Source organism: Artemia sp. Qi Xiang Cuo, chromosome 3 (genome assembly GCF_049724085.1).
Source record: "Artemia sp. Qi Xiang Cuo chromosome 3, ASM4972408v1, whole genome shotgun sequence".
Classification (NCBI taxonomy): domain Eukaryota; kingdom Metazoa; phylum Arthropoda; class Branchiopoda; order Anostraca; family Artemiidae; genus Artemia; species Artemia sp. Qi Xiang Cuo.
In genome coordinates this window covers 80,810,426-80,828,321 of record NC_142796.1, presented here as the reverse complement: position 1 = coordinate 80,828,321, position 17,896 = coordinate 80,810,426, and the positions used below count along the sequence as shown (strand labels likewise).

At 35.7% G+C, this 17,896-nt stretch overlaps 1 protein-coding gene across 1 annotated transcript in view; it reads right to left on the bottom strand.

The window, feature by feature from the left end:
• Positions 1-16,990, bottom strand: part of Mybbp1A (MYB binding protein 1a) — a 75,307-nt gene extending 58,317 nt beyond the window's left edge. Inside the window, exons 1-3 of the mRNA XM_089086373.1 lie at positions 16,857-16,990; positions 9,184-9,390; positions 4,046-4,219 (exon numbers count right to left, since the gene is read on the bottom strand). Coding sequence (XP_088942499.1) covers positions 4,046-4,219; positions 9,184-9,390; positions 16,857-16,979 — 504 coding nt within the window. The 5' untranslated portion in view covers positions 16,980-16,990. The remainder of the gene's footprint in view (positions 1-4,045; positions 4,220-9,183; positions 9,391-16,856) is intronic.
• Positions 16,991-17,896: the final 906 nt, after the last annotated feature.

The following is a 17,896-nucleotide window of genomic DNA, read 5'->3' as shown; positions in this document are numbered from 1 at the left end:
GTATGGTATACCAGACTAATACATTAAAGTGATTAGTGCTATGTACGAGAATAACACTGCTGCGGTTAAGGTAGGAAATGAGGTTAGCAGCTGGTTTTGTATTAAATCAGGAGTTAAGCAGGGTTGTGTTCTATCCCCCTTTATATGGATTATTTTGAAGTACTTTGTTTTAACGAACACAGGAAAGGCAATGGGAGACCAAGGAATCAAATGGGGAGGAAAAAGTCTCCTGGACTTGGATTATGCTGATGATTTAAGCATCCTAGATGAAAGTGTGAGCAAAATGAATGAAGTTTTAGAGGTTTTGCGAGTTCAGGGTGCTAGAATTGGTTTGAAAATTAATGTTAGGAAGACTAAGTCACTAAGGCTAGGAATAAGTGAAGATGAAAAGGTGACGATGGGTAATTCAAAGATTGATCAGGTGGGCAGCTTCACTTACCTTGGTAGTATTATTAGTAAAGATGGTGGGAGCAGTGAAGATGTTAAAAGCAGAATAGCGAAGGCTCAGGGTGTTTTTTCACAGTTAAAAAAAGTTTGGAAGAATAGGAAGATAAGTCTGCAAACAAATATTAGAATATTAGAAGCTACAGTGACGACAGTGGTCAAATATGGCTCTGAAGCATGGGCGCTCCGAAAAGCGGATGAAGATTTGCATTTGCTAGATGTCTTCCAGAGAAATTGCTTAAGGATTGTTCTGGGTACCCGGCTGACTGACCGTATTTCAAATAATAGGCTATACGAAAAATGTGGTTCAATACCGCTTTCTAGGTCTATAATGAAAGAAAGGTTGAGGTGGTTAGGGCACGTTGTGCGGATTAAGGATAACAGATTGCTGAAGATACTACCTTTCGGCCAACCGTCTACGGCTGAACAAATGGCAGGTCGTCCCCGTCTGAGGTGGGCGGACGTCATAAAAAAAAATTAAAAGAAATGGGAACTTCGGGGGCGGTGTAAAAAGGGAGGCTTTGAATATATTGGGGTGGAGGAGGAGCGTGCTTTGCTGTGTTGGCCTCAGGCGGCTTGGTGCTGCGATGAGTTGTTAGTAGTAGTAGTATTAACTGCAAGTTTTCAAAGCTAATCTTGCTTTTTTAGCAGCTAGTCTTAAAGGCCTTTTTGTAACGGGTTCAATACTATTCAATATGAACCCGTTACAAAAAGGCCTTAACTCTAAGTGTTAAATTATGCACACGATCCTAGCTTCATAGCTAAAAATAATAGCAAAATGCTTGCAAGTTGGAAATGCGAGAAAGTGTTTGTAGGCTGGGGTCCCGCGTATTCCCCCCGCGGAAAATACATGTAGAATATATTGTGTAGAATCAACCAGGTCGTGGTAACGAACTTTAAGCACCCGTAAGGATTGAATCCGGCCAATAGTAACCAAAACTTTAAAAAAAAAAAGCTTGATTGGACTGCTTTGAGTGAAAAGAAGGTGCCCAATGAAAACATCAAAAGAATTAGCTTTTATGCTGATTCTCAATATATACAAGTATTAAGTTTGATATTGCACATCAATGCTACGAAACCGATAGAATTTCCTTAATTTTGAAAAATGAGGATTCTCAAAAAGCCAATTGGTTTGAATGAAAACGATTAGATTCGGTTTACTAAAAAATCTTACTGTGGAGGTTTAAAGTTCGTATCTACAAAAATATGGGATTTGGCAGATTTTCCCAGAAGAAACGGATGCGTGTTTTGTTTCCCAGTGATGATCGCATCAAACTGATGGTCCTTAAAGACCGAGAGAGGACGCATTCGAACGGAAATTAAAAGTTGTAGGGCCCTTGTACAGTGACGGAAAATTGTGCCACGGAAAAATGGCACAATCTTTTTTTGTTTTGCCATTTTAAGGCCCCAAACTACAATTTAGCCCATGGAGGACCGAGTTGCAATTCATTAAAAATCTGAGACAGTCAAATGGTTAAAAAATATCAAAGAACAATATACTGAGATTACCGCTTGCGAAACTTCATGTTATTTAAGTTAAGCTAAATTAAACTAAAAAAGACCCTTAAAGGTCCTTCAGACGGTCGCAAGGGGTGGGCTGGTATCATGTACCATAGTCGTCAGCAGGGGCGTTACATTTGGGGGTGAAGAGGGGCATTCTCCCCCAATGTTTTCAGAAAGTCCGACAAGAAATTTAAATCGGTTTAATAGTGAAACGAAGCACCACTTATTTAACGCCTTAATTTTTTTTTTTTTGGGGGGGGGGGAGGGGTAAATAAGCTCATGCAAATATGTGACGTACACCTCTAGTCGACACCGAACCAACTCAATGCAAAGTCATTATTAGTACTTCTTAGTCCCAGCCAGCTATCTCTGGGCACTTCAATTGTAGGGCAACTTTTTTACAGATGCCTCTATTATTAAATTATTACAACTATATTTAAAGAAAATTATTTTCTTTACCCTTTATCTTAACCCTGTTATGATAACTGAGCCCGTAAAACATGAAAGAAAATAAAATATATAAAAATGTAAAATAAACACAATAGGATATTCTACACCTAACATTCTGCCTATATTTTTAAAAATAGGCAGAGTATTCTAAAATTCATTCTTTTCTTCATTATTTTCGTTTGCTATACTTTGTCTTTGGCCACTTAATTTTGCATGTGATGGTAACTTTCCCCAGGATGAGTTTTTCACGGGGAGGAATTTTCCGCAAGGAGGCAATTTTCCGCGGGGAGATTTTCCAGGGGAAATACACCTAGCACCAGCAGGCCAAACTCAAGGAGACTAAGCTGCTTAAATTGGGAATAAACGAGATGAATAAGTGATGTTAGGTAACAAGCAAATTGACCGAATACCTTGGTTGAGAGTACTGACTAGTCGAATACCTTCATTTAACTAGGTAGGATCGTATTATTAGTGAGGATGCAGCAAAGACAAACGAAGTTGAACAGGCGAGGCACAGGGCGTTCTCCCCATTTGAACAAGGTTTGGAAGAATAGGAAGATATGAATTTGAGCCAAGGGTTATGATACAAGACGCCATGGTAATGATGGTGGTCATGTACAGGTCTAAAATATGGATGCTTCAAAAGATTGACGAGAATATGCTAGATATTTTCCAAAGGATTTGTCTAAGGCTAGTTCCAGCTATTCATTTTAATGACCGTGCACTAAAGAACAGGCTGTACAAAAAATAAGGTTAGATATCCACTTCCTTACCCTATAATGAAAGAGAGATTAAAATCATTTAATTACGTTTTACACATGAAGGAAGATAGCTTGCCACAAATTGTCCTTATTGGTAATCCGGATAAGGCTGTTGTGGTAACAGTTCCTTCAGTTGGAGGAGGGGAGCTCTGAATTTTGTTTCCCTTCGCCATAGATTTTGAAAATTACCTTTATGGGGGGGGGGGGTATTTTTATAGAAATATACCGTTTTTGGTATTTTTATGGAGAAAACTGAAAAACGACAAATTTGCCCCTTCCCCTCGATTTTGATACATACATTATACTTTCTTTTTTTTAATTGTGAATTGAGGCTACTAGGTGGTAACCATAAATAACGATTCAAAGAAAGTAGGATCTTCAAAAGATGGAGTAAAGAGTGAAGCTCTGAATAGAGTGCATACCTAACGAGAATGCCTAACTTTATTGTGCACAGACGACTTGGAGTTACAATGAGTTGTCAGTAGTGGTAACAATAAATCAGCTAGCTCTATTTAAAGATAAGCCTGACTAATTCTTCATCTTAAACACAGTGAAATCCTGAGAATGAGAATGTTTTCATTAAATAACTGGGGACAAATACAAGCAAACTGGTTATGCACCTTCCTTTTCATATCTCTCTATTTTTTGTTTTATAAAATTAATCGATTAATAAGTATTCCAATCAACTGGCTGTTTCAAGGAAGCAAATTACAAATTTTCAACAAAACCATTGTAGCCATACTAGCTCAGCAATTCTGAGATTTCTTGAATGTTTCAAATGATAAACCCAGCATTGGATATCCAGTCTTTTTAAATTTTTTTTACAAATTAGAAAAACATCATATAACAGTATATAAAAACTTAATAACAGAAAAAAAGGAAAAAACCTTGTCGAACACAGCTAACACTGCTTTTGCTGCTTCTGATCCTAATATATGCTTTTTGGAGCCAACTTCAGTAATTTCAGCAACTAAGGATCCAACAGCCTCTTTGCCTGTTTTCTCTGATTCTGCTATGAGTCTATTTGCCAGAATTTGAGCTCTTCTAAAGTCAGTCACCTCCTAATAGAATTCAAGCTATTATTTGTGTTATAAACGAATCTATTTGGCACAAAAAGATAATACAAAACCACCAAAACATGACCCTACGAAGAGAGGGTACATTGAATGCATAGGGGGGAGGGGGAGGGGGGGGGGTCAAATTACACGAAAGAAAGACGAAAAATACTAAAAGTAATGGTACATAATAAGTAACAGGATGAGACAAGAGAATGAAAGGAAAAGGTAAAGGAAGGTTGGTATGTCCACTATAAGGCTTCTAGAAAACAAAAAGTGATCATTCCATTCTACTATATTTCAAATGGCTTCCTTCTTACAAGTATCTTATGTGAACATAGACACACAAACGTTCAACCTTTTAGCGGGGGGGCTACCACATTATTTATAAAAGGGGGGGGGGCTACCACATTATTTGTAAGGGGGCTACCACATTGTTTGTAAAAGGGGGTGAACTGACAAAAAACAAACATTTAAAGCCAATACTTCTATTTTTTAAGGGACTATTTTATTTAATTAAGCTACAGTTTTGATTATTAATTCAAGAGGTTGTTTGGACAGTGGCATTGAATTGAGGAAGGAGGAGGTTGCAGAGGGGTAGTTGCTCCCTAGATTTGGAAAAATAGATTTTTTGGTATTTTCATTGAAAAATAGTTTTTTGTACTTCAATGTAAAACGAAATGAAATTAATTAAAAAAAAACTTTTTCAACAGAATAAGTTTTAAAAAAAAAAGTAATGAGCTCCATTAAACCAAAATGAACAAAAATAGAATCAAATAATTTACCAAAAATACAACTACCACAAATCAGTATCAATAAATAAATGAATCCCAAACCAAACTGAAATTAAAATAAATAAGAGTCAGACTCAAAACGAGCAAAAATTAATATTAGTAGGGTTCTAAACCCCAAGCTTTCTAAAAGCCAGAATAGAATTTGTACTTTACTGAAAAAAATTCTTTTAAATGTTCTTACTTTTCTAACCTTAAGAAATCAAACATCAATTAAGATTTTAAGTAATAAATATCAGTATATGTATACTAAACTGACAATGCAGATTTTTTTTTCAGGAAATTCATTTGAAATTTTTTCAGTTCTTTTTTTTTTATGAGTTTCAGAACCACCCCTCAAAGGTTGAAGAATAAAAAAGGAATATGTATAGTTTTGGTGATAAGAAATATTCATTGCACAAACTTTGCTTCAGGTTTTGTTATGTTTATTGTTAATGAATGAATCCTTTCTTTCTTCAAAAAAAAACTAACTAGGCCTAAAGCTTAAAAAGAAGTTAATTAAATATTATACCCTAATAATTACTGTGAGAACGTAAAATTAGAAAATAGAAACAGCCTTCTTGGGCGGCCAAAAATAAGCCAAATTCACTGAGCTCCGGCTGAGTAAAGATTCGATAGCCGGAATGTCAACTCATTTTCCAATAGAAGCGGGGAAGGGGCTAAGAATACAGGAATTATTTTCGTTGGCTTGATCTGAAGGAATAGAATGAATACTAGCTATTCAATGTAACTCCCCTATCAGAAGCCCAATGGACATATTTGACTTTAAAAAAAAAAAGAAGAAGATTCTTTAGAGCCATTGCTGGCGCATAGGGTGTCAAATAAACGTTTCAGTTGCTAGGTTTTTTTTTACAGGGACAAGTAGCAAGCTTGTTGCCCAACCTTACTGTGGCGGGGATCAAACCCCAGGCCCCGTATTACCAAGCAGAGCATCAACCCACTGTTCTACAACAGGATATGCTTGTCTTTGCAGTAATACAAATAGATTCATTGGCTGTGTCCAAGCCATGATGGCCAATTACATGGCACAGGGTTTTTACTTATAACTAAAAGTCAGAGAAACCAGATGAAATGCTTCGGAAATCGCTCAAGAATGAAAAACAGAGCCAATTGTAAATTCTTAGCAGGTCTTTTTTTTCTTTTGCTTGGTAAAATTAGAGACCTGCCAATTCAAATAAACTTCAATATTCCAATATACTTCCCCTACAATTAAACTTCAGATGACCAAAACTACAATTATATTAAGAAATATTGTAAAAAAACTGACAATAATTTATCAAGAAAATATGCTTAAAACTTTTTTGCATGCAGACTAACAGTCTGAATAGTGCAGGTATTAAATTGTCCTATTGTTTGCCTCTCATTCCAGGCAATCTAAAGGTCCTATATCAATATTAAATTCTTGGTCAACTTGCCTGAGACTGTAGGCTACGCAGGCATGCCTTTTAAAAAAACTAACAAACAAGTATTTGTCCAATAAGAGTTATACTTACTCCCGGCATTGACCTGTGCAGTCATTTAAACATTTGCCTCTCAATTACTTGGACTATCTGTCTTGGCTTTTTTCTTTCTACAATTGGCCACGTCTTGATGCACACTACTCCAAAATACTTGATTTTCATATGATTTTGAATTGAAAATTAAGTATTTTGCAGTAGGCACACAGTTTATAGAATTATCCAGTATGATCATTCTCTATGTCACCCATTATAAAAACCCAGACCGGGGTGCGAGTGCTCCGGAGAACGTTTATGCAGATATAAACATAAGCGAAGTCAGATCTTTTCATGGGTGGAAAAGTCAGACTGTGATCTAATCGGAAACAAGTGGAAACCCGCTATTGCGAATAATGGACTTTGTTGGAAACAATCGGAAACATGCATCCCGCTAATGCAGAAATAAGTGGGAGGAGCTTTTTGTTCGCACCGAGAACGAAGACCAGAAATGATCTGCGATAAGCTTACTATCTATAAACTGTGAGTAGGCATCAAGACATGGCTAATTGTAGAAAGAAAAATCCAAGACAGATAGTCCAAGCAATTGAGAGGCAAATGCTTAAATGGCTGCGCACACGGGTAAATGGCGGGAGTAAGTATGACTCTCTTATTGGATAAATACTTGTTTTTTAGTTGCTGGAAAGGCACGCCAGGTTCCCAAGTTTCTCCCCCACATTCTTCCAAGTACCTATTTCGAGCTGGTTCAACTCTTGAAGAGCTTACAGTCACACTGCTGAACCCCATGACAAACAATCAGGGGTACCAGGACTTGAACAACCTGCCCCAAAAAAACATTGGATTGCAAATCCAATGTGTCAACCACTTGGTTGATACAGTCAGTTGGCAATTTATAAATAGCTGATTCAAAACTTATAATAAGATGGTGTAAGTAAAATGACAGCCAGCAAGCAGCATGCATATTACCCAATCCAATGTGTCAACCACTTGGTTGATACAGTCAGTTGGCAATTTATAAATAGCTGATTCAAAACTTATAATAAGATGGTGTCAGTAAAATGACAGCCAGCAAGCAACATGCATATTACCCTCACTGTGTACTCAAAAGGTTTTACTTTTCTACCGCAATCTATAGCACAACTTCAACTAAACATAATAGATTTATACATTTTTGACTTTTCATGAGAATTTCTTCAGATTAAGAAGGAAGGAATTTACCCCAAACCCCTCTTCATTTTGAAAATACATTTGGACTGGATATATACTTGGGATAGGAATATATTTGCAGTCATAGTCATGAGTAATTGCAGTTGCAAGTAGTTGCAGTCGTTGTAGTAGCAGCAGTAGTTGGGGCCTTGAAAGTATCAAGTTCACATCCTTACCTCTTCCTAAATTATGGCAGATACGCCTTTTTGATAACCTGGATGCATATAGAGACTTTTGACTTAGTCCAAATACCCCTCAGCATTCAATGAAGTTTCATGTTGATACCCTTACCTTTTCTGGACATACCCAGGATGAAACATCCCCCTTTCCCAATGATAAATCCTGTGTGTAAACAATGGAAAAATTACAAAAATTCTTTCTATTTATAAATAAGATGAAAACTCAGATTCACAAAGCAATGAGTAAAACTTTTATTGAAGGTAGTGGAAAAAATAAGTCTAAATAATTTTGGTTTCACATGTGAAGACGTTTATCAATACAAAGAGAAAAGGAGGAAAATCTAGAATAAATAACTAAAAGGCACAAGAACACAACATAGAAGATGAAACCTCATTATATGAGTTTGGCAAGAAGAAAGCCAAACCAAGTTGAATAAATAAATAATGGTTTCACATGTGAAGACCTTTATCAATACAAAGAGAAAAGGAGAAAATCTAGAATAAACAACTAAAAGGCACAAGAACACAACATAGAAGATGAAACCTCATTATATGAGTTTGGCAAGAAGAAAGCCAAACCAAGTTGAATAAATAATAATACATAAGTCCAAGACAACTAGAAATATCTTCTAGGCTAACATGAAATTGTAACACAATGAAACAATCTTTCTATATAAAAAATCTTAAGCATAACAGAGGTTAACAAAACCAAAAGCCTTGCTTTTGACACTCAAAAGACTTGCCTTAACGAAACTGACACTCTTGCCTTAAAGGGTTTTCAGGAGTGACATCTTCACTCCTATTTGTAGTAACTTCTGTTTTTTTTAAGTTTTATTTAATAATTTTATTTTTTGCTTGTTTCAAGTTTGATATGATTGTTCATTTTTAATAGTTATCAAAACTTCAACCTTGAGCAGTAAAATAAAAGACAGATATTTGGAGCTCAGAAGCATTTCAATGTTTTATTAATATGTGCATATTCTTCAAGGGAATAGAAAAGATCCACTCCTTTTTAAGTTAATGATAATAAAAGATTAGCAATTTAGGATTGTAGAGTTTTGTAACAAGTTTTTGTCATCCAAAAAAAGAGAGAAAGAAAACAAAACAAATATACTGCTATATTTGACAGTAGCAGTAAGGTGTAACAATAAAGTTTTGCACCAAGTTTTTGTCTGCCAAAGAGAGGGAAAAAGAAAATAAAACAAATATACTGCTATATTTGACAGTAACAGTAAGGTTTAACAGTAACATTTAAGTTTTGTAGCAAATTTTTTTCCAAAAGAGAGAAATAAAAAAAAAAAATAGCCCCAAAGCTACAAAACACTGAGCTTTTCACCTACATTTTTCGTCATCACTCCTGATGTCTGAAGTTGCTCTTTAGCAGCATCCAGGAAATAGTTGACTGGCAAAATATGTTTACTGTTTACAACTGTCTTCAGACATTCATAAAAGCCATGCCTGGAATTATCAGATCCAGCTGCAAGTCCTTTGAGAAGTCTATTGATGCAGTATTTTGCCTTATCTGGCAACTCTTCCACTTTTTTATTCTGGAAAAAAGATTAAAGCTGTATCACACAGGATTTTTCAGTTAAGTTACCATATCTAGATACCAGGGTATGTTTCAATGAACTAAATATTTAGTAACAGATAAAACCATTACAACTCTTATTTTACTATATTGTATCCATTCATGTGTTGTGATTGCACATTGTGGGCAAATATGTTATAACATAATATAAAAGAATTCAAACAATCCAGAACACACAGTAAAAAAAATATAAAAATCATAAGGATGTTTCTTTTGTCTTTTTAATCAGCCATTTGATGATAGAAAAAAAGTGTTATTGATCATATATATTTTAATAATATGCTCCCTTCTAATTTCGAATTTTTTCTGCAAATTGTGATTCCTACAGCAATTAAACTAGGCTACCTGGGGATACTGTGTACAAAATCTGGCATGCAACTCAGGCATCATTTATCATTAGATATTTTGCAACATATTTGGAATACAATCATGGGTAACATTTGTCAAGCTAAGCATCTTGCTGCATTTCAAGTCTGTAATAGAAAATTTCTTTTTCACAAAAAAAAGTGAGCAAATTTTGTATTTCCCATTGCTAAATTTGATTCTCTTTTTAGTTTTACTTAAATTCTTTCTATGATCTCTTTATTTGAGCAAGTTACCCACCCCCCCCCCCCCTCTTTATTTCAATCTTTGGTACTGGGATAATATAGACACTTAGGTAATATAGATACACCATTCCAATGCACTCTGGGTAACAAGCTTAAAATACATTATAGTCAAAATAGGTAGCAGTAGTAGTAGAGACACATAATTAATAGGTTTTCCTGCTTAGATTACACATGCATTTCTGAGAGCTTAAAATATGAATTTTAAATGCAAGTTAATTTCTTGGTTTTTAATTAATCAACATTGACAGCAAGTAGTATTTGGTCACAGATTAGCAGAGTTCAAATTGCTACTTAGGCTAGAAAATTGATATTCACAATCTGAAATGGCACTCAGGATTGGACATGCTTTATGTTTTTTGTTGTGATGAATTCAGATGCACTATGACCATCCATGACCAGGGTATTATGTACAGAGGTGTCTATGTACTTACTATAAAATAAGTTCCACAAAGAAACATGCCCAAGAGGCAGATCTTGAACCAAGTGGATGGACAGCCTAATGAAGTTCCTAAATATGGCCAACATCGCTGTTGCAAAGACCCCCCCCTCCTTAACAGGTCAGTCTGCCAGTAGATTCAATTATACTTGCTACATATCAGAAAGCAAGAATTTCATCAACAATAATTTGTTTTTCTATAGCCCAGGACTATATGGGACCTATGACAGAGGGGGAGGGGGGAGATCTGGCAATTAATTGCAAAAATGCACAAAAAACCATGAACACAAGCATAAATTAGCAATCTAAAAATCTATGTTTTTCTGTTCTGGCATGTCCTCTTCCTTCTGGAGAGCTGCTATTCCAAACCTTTACTGAGTAGACTGGTGTTCCAGTCTTGGAAATAACCTTCTACAATTATTTTAATTCAAATATCAGAGCAAAATAAGAGCCATTGTGATCTATGAATTGGTCCATAGTCGGGAGCGTCGTTTGGGGGTAGCAAGGGGGGGGGCAGTTGCCCCCTCAATAATGTAAAGAAAAGAAATATACATCCCATGCCCTTTGACTATCCAGATCAAACATTAAATACATCCCACTGGTACTTCTAGGGAACACCATTCCATTTGATATCTAGTAACTTCTCAAAAGCTTCATCATTGGGTGCTGAGAATGTTGTATCTGAGAAGATATTCCAGTGGTTTTCAACACAGCAGGAAAAACTGTTGCTGGTGTCAAGTTTTGACAGATTGCTTGAACAGCTTCTTTGAATGTCCCCTCCTGTCAGTTTAAATATATTGGGAGGGATGGCAGGTTCTTGTGAGGTAAGCTTATATGTCATAAGCTTATCAGGTCTTTTTGTCAGTAAACTGGTGCAGAAAATGTCAGCTCCTTTAAACATTGACCTTAAGGCTTGTCTCTCATCTTTGTTATTGCATTAGTAGCTCTCCTATGCTCCCCTTCCAGAATTTGTACATCACCCTTGTATCCTGGTGATGCTATGCACATTCCTAAATCAGGCGCTGGTCTGACAAGGGCCTTATACAACCTCATGAAAACATAGGGAGAACTACTGGATATAGTTTTTATCAGAGTCCTAGGACAGAGTTGGCATGAGATGCAGTCGTCTAGCAGTTTGCATGAAATTTATACTGGTTGTCAACAATGATTCCATGTTTCCATGTCCCCCAACCCCCCAGCAATGGGGGGTTGGGGGCCAACAATCCAGAGCTTTTGTGCACCCTTCCTGTTTACCTTCCCCAGATTTCTCCAGGTACCCATTTAGAGCTGGGTTGACTCTGGCTGAGCTTAGAGAGTCAAACCACTGGCCCCTGTCCCAAACCAAATAACTGAATACACTAGGATTTGAACCCTTGCCCTCTCAGACAAAGAATCCTAAATCCAGCACACCAATCCACTCACCCTAATTGGTAGCAGCTTCTAAGTACTTTCTTGGGTAAATATTTAGGGTGAGTGACCATCTCCAGAATTAAACTTGGATAATCGATTTTCTATCTGGATAACATACACCTAGTTTAGCTTGTCTGTGAAAAAATTGTGAAAACTGTGGCTACAAGTGATTAATTTGCTGTGATGATATTGAACTAATAAGAGAAAAATACATGTATCATGCTGGAATAGTGTGATTCTTATAGACTTAGCTGTTTTTTTCCTAGAATTTATCCTAATGTTTGGACTTTACACTAACACTACCTAGTGGCGCTTCATTCCTGTGTTCCTGGTTGTGTTCTGTTATCCAAATTGCGTTCTGTTACCTGTTACCTGAGTTGCGTTTTTATTTGTTGTTGCCTTGATATCAGTGCCTGAAAGCTGCAAAATGCCACCAAAAAGGCACCAAGAAAGCCCAAAAAAGGCAAAGACATTTGCACTGCTTGTGATGAGAATCTGGATGAAGAATCTAGTACAATGAACTGTGACATTTGTAAACAATGGCTTTGCATTGATTGCCTTGAAATCAGCAAACCGAGTATAATCTTCTGATAAAAATGACAAGGAGATTAGGTTGCAAGTGGAAGTGTCCTGTTTGTAAGGGTAATGCCCATAGTGGCACCAGTGCAGCTGAAATACAAGCCATAGTTAACAAAACGCTTGAAGTGCCCCAAGGCATGGTTTTGGGCCCAACTCTATTTAACATCTATATTAATGATGCATCTTCAATCATAAAAATAAGATTTGCTTATATGCAGATAATTCCAAAATAATTGGTCCAATTTATGACCCCCAAAGTACCAAAGACATCCAAGCAGATCTCAATGCACTCTCAATGTGGGCAAAAACCTGGCAACCAGAATTTAATATTCTGAAATGCAAGGTCATACACTTTGGAGCAAACAACCCTCTCCACCAGTCACTGTGAAAAAGATCTGGGAGTCTTGGTTGATAACAAGCTTAAATTCAACTTACACACACAGTCTGCAGTACCCAACCAAACTCTCAGTACAATAAAGAGAATGTTCTGCAGTAGAACTCCAGCAGTGGTTACTAAGCTCCTAAAGGGCCTGACCCAACCAAAATGAGAATTTCGGATGTCCATTGCTATGCCAGTTAACCAGCTTGACTAATCGATTCTGGAATTGGTGCAGCAACGAGCACCAAAATGCAGAAGGGGTTTTCAAAATTTGCCATATTCTACTAGACTCCAGAGGCTCAATATACCATCTCTCATATACCAACGTAAGTGAGGAGATGTATTGATGACATACAAATTGATCTGGAACCACAATATCATCCCTGACTTATTCCAGTTAGATAGTTTTTTTCAAGAACAAGAGGGCGCCCCCTGAAGCTCTACCAGAAACATACTAATACAAGGCTGCAAAACAAATTTTTCTCCAACCATGTGGACAGCCCATGGAATTCCCTTAGCCAGAATGCAGTCATGTCCCGTAATACCAAAGCCTTCAAGTCAGCTGTTGACAGAGATTGGTGCAGCAAGCCATGGCGCACAGTTGTGATGTGCCCAATGATCTGAGTCACCATCATCATTAACTGGCATCTACAGGATTCATCTTTATTGCTGGCAAGTGTGATTTAAGGTAATTTAAGGTAAGGATAAGATGTTTTAAAAATGTTGCCAATAGATTTTGTATGCACTGCCTAGGCTAGGGTAAAAGACTTCTTTTTGGGAGAGACCACTTTTCTTAGATATTCCACTTTTCAGGAAAAATAGAGATGGGTTTTCAGACCACACCTATGTGGTCTACAGCATGATGCAATGTGAGGGTAGTAACAAGAGTGTGCCTTTTATCTGCCTTCTAGGTGAAATTTTCATTTGTTAGCATAAATTAAAAATGTGGTCTCTTGTTTTGACAAGCAATTGAAAAGAAAAAAAAATTATATTTAATATTTGTGATCAGTCAAATAAATATCAAGCTATAGGCTATCAACAGAAAATCAGCTTTCTGTTAATATGTGAATAAAACTGAAACACTAAAAGGATATATAGATTAAAATAGGATAATTGGTATTTCTGAAATGAGTTGGGTACTTTTGCATTTTCAGGGCCTCTCTAAAAAGTCAAGTTTGGTTAATACTAATGAAATTAAATGGAATGACTATATAATAGTTTAGAAACAAATTTGGGCAATAGATTTGCATATTACGGGGAGTTGGGGGGGGGGAAAAGCATAGCATACATTAAATACATAACCTAACCTAGGTACCTTTTTTCCCCAAAAAACACCAAAGAACAATACTTTAAATATTTCAAAACCATGCTATACAATGTGTTTTGCTACTATGGTGTATTGAATCATCTTGTAAAAACAGGTTTTTCATTGTGTCTTTCCTGTTTGACTGTAGCATCTCTTGTTGGACTTCTTTAGAGGGGCCCTGATAATTCAAAAGTACCATGAGTCCTTCTAGGTAAGCAAATAAACTAAAAATTTCAAATGTTTTTTAAATAATGTTTATAATAACATTATGATGCACAGCTTAGATCTTTAGCTATTCATTGATATTTACAATTCTTCTGAATTCCTATTTGGTAACAAGATGAGAGGGTTTTGTTTTACATACTTTTGCTCAATTGGATACTGGTTGCTTACCCTACTTTTATTTGCTTTTTTTTATAGACACCTTAATTTACCTATTTTTGAAGGTGTAGACTACTACTGGTTGTTTGGGTGGCTTTGGTAACTAGGCAAGTCCCAAGCACCAGAAACAAAATGCCTAGCTTAAGCAAAACATTAACATCAAGGAAAGCCAAAGGGAGTATGGTAAATTTTTACCAAATCATATTATTGACTTACAAATAAAGTGACTTGATGCCTTTTTTTATGCTCTTTCCAAATATAATGACCATTTTTGTTGGAAATGAATTTTACCCCACCCCTATATATACCAATTCATGGTATATATTTGGGTAAATTTCTACTAAATCATATTATTGAGTTAGGAATAAAGTGAATACACCATTTGATGCTTTTTTTTATGCTGATTATGAACATAATAATCATTTCTATTGGATATGAATTTCAGCCCTCCCCCCTATATATGCAGATTCTGGGTTAGGTTGTAGAAATATATACCCTGAATTGGCATATATAGGGGGGGGCTGAAATTCATTTCTGATAGAAATGATTACTATATTTGTAATCAGCATAACAAAAGGCATTGAGTGGTATATTCACTTTATTCTTAACTCAATAATATGATTTGGTAGAAATTTAGGTAAAATTCTACAAAATCATATTATTGAGTTAGGACTAAAGTGAATACACCAGTTGATGCCTTTTTTAATGCCAATTACAAATATAATAAGCATTTCTATCGGAAATGAATTTCAGCCCCTCCCCCTATATCTTCCAATTCCGGGTATGGGTAGGTATATCCTATTTAGGGGGGGGGGGGCTGAAATAAATTTACAAAAGAAATTATCAATAAATTAAAAAAAATCATAAAAAAAGGCATAAAATGGTTTATTAACTTTAGTCCTAACTCAATAATATGATTTCATATAACTTTACCAAAATTCACCTATATTTGCACATTAGGGGGGTAGGGGTAAATTTTAAACTTACCTCCCATTTACATCAGAAATAAAATGTGAATAAAACTGAAACACTGAAAGGGGTCAATATCTACCAAGTCATATTATTGAGTTAGGACTAAAGTGAATACACCATTCAATGCCTTTTTTTATGCTGATTACGTATATAATAAGCATTTCGGTAAAATTCTACTTTAGTTACTTTTACCTATCTTGGAAAGGGGTGAGGCTAGGAAAATAAAACTTTTGGGGATGGGTCTACAGGCTAAAATATGTCCTGGGAAGGTATTTTGAAGTACTTATCTCCTTCCCTTCTCCCTCTAGAGGATCCTGAAATTTGCCTACATGACAAGTTTATACCTATTGAAATTTTGACAAAACAACATTTTACCTTAATTTTCAGTTATAAGATTCTTTTTCTCTGGCTTTAGTTCTGAAAATGCAATTCCTGTTATTTGATTAGTAATTTAAGTCATATCAATGTTAATTTTCAAAATTTAGGAAATGTATTTGCATATCTTTAAAACTCTATAACTAAGGATTGAGCAAAGTTGTGAGTCAGAAAACAATTTTGTTGGACTTTATTTTAAGCAGAAGATCTATTTTACAAGGTTGCACTTTTATAACACACAGATTTTTAAAGGTCATCAAAGGTCAGGATCCTCTAGAGGGAAAAGGAGTGGAGGTAGGTTGCCTATTTCAAGATATCTTCCCAGGACATACTTTAGCCTGTAGATCTATCCCTGAAAGTTTCATTTTCCTAACCAAACTCCTTTCCAACATAGCCAAAAGTAGCTAAAGTATAATTTTACCAGCATTTCTATCGGCAATGAATTTCAGCCACTCCCCCTATATATGCCAATTCAGGGTTAGGTTAGGTATAGCCTATATAGGCTAGGGGGGGGCTGAAATTCATTTCTGATAGAAATTCTTATTATATTCATAATCAGCATAAAAAAGGCATCGAATAGTGCATTCACTTTATTTGAAACTCAATAATATGATTTGCTAGCCTACATATTGACTCTGAAAGGATATATAGGCTACATAAAAATAAAATAATTGGTATTTCCAAAAAAAGGTCTTTGTAGGTAAGCCAATAAAGTAATAATTTTGAGTTTCTGATCTTAAATAATCTTAATAGGTTAATAGCCTAACCATATTGATGCATAGCTGAAATTTTTAGCTAGGCCTATTCATTGATAGCATATATACAATTCTTCTCGATTCCTCTTTTGTAAAAAGGAGTGAGGGTTTTAGCTTTACATAATTTTGCTCAATTGGATAGCTTATTGGTTTTTTACCTGCTAGATGTAAAAATTTGATTTTTATCAACACTGTTGGGCTAAACTAAGGGTAGACTGACTTACCTGAAGTAAACCCCTTACTATCGCAGCTAATTTATTTATACATGCTTTTTGCTTCTTTTTATCTTCAACTTTTAGCTCCCAAAAGAGATTAAGAGTCTTTTTATCAACTTCTCTTGCTGTCATGCTTGAGTAGCGTGAAAGTTGTATTTAAATTCTTTGCTGCAAATAAACGACGCTATTCTTTTGCCGACTTTTTCAGGCTCTCTTTTCGGTGGCGAATAGGTGAATTTTAGGGCGAAATGGTGAAGATGGTGTGGCTCGAATTTTTAGACGACTGATTTTTCACCGCCGGTAAGATAGCGGTAGGAAAAATTTGTTGGAAGAAATATTTTTTGCGCGAGATTTTCAAAACAAAAATCATGTACACAAATAGTCAACTGGAGTTTATTAATAGTTGCATGATTGATCTCAGCTTAGTTCTAGCGGGGTCTTTCACCATAGACATTTTGGGCTGACTATTCATTTGTATCCTTATTTTTTTGTGATGATCATGATGAAAATCGGTGCTGATTTTGTAAATTGGCGCAGAAAACTAGAAAATATGTCAAGCCCAAATCGATGCGGATATTTTTTAAATCGGCGCTGATTTGGAAATCAGTTCCCCAAATAAGGTACGTGTGTCCAGTCCTGATTTTGAAAACAGTTCCCGAAATAATCTGCGTGTGCCCAGCCTTTTAGGAAGAAGTTTATGAAGATCTAAATTTGGTCGAAACTCGGCAAATTTTTGTTGTAGAACTTTGGGAAAATTCCACTGTTTATTCCAAATTCTCCAACTTTTCTCCCAATTTCTCACATGTTTGTTAAAAATTTCATCATATATTTTGAAATATTTCTCACCAAGGTAATTTTTTCCTAATATCTTACAACGAAAATTTCGTAAATATTATCATTTAAAAAATGGGAGCACTGGTCCATATCGGGTCAAAAAGTTTGCGCAGTTACGTGCGGACATACCTTTCAAACATTGCAGTTTAGACCTTCACATTTGCTACATAATGACACATAAAATAGAGAAAACGCAACACAAGTAAAAACACTCA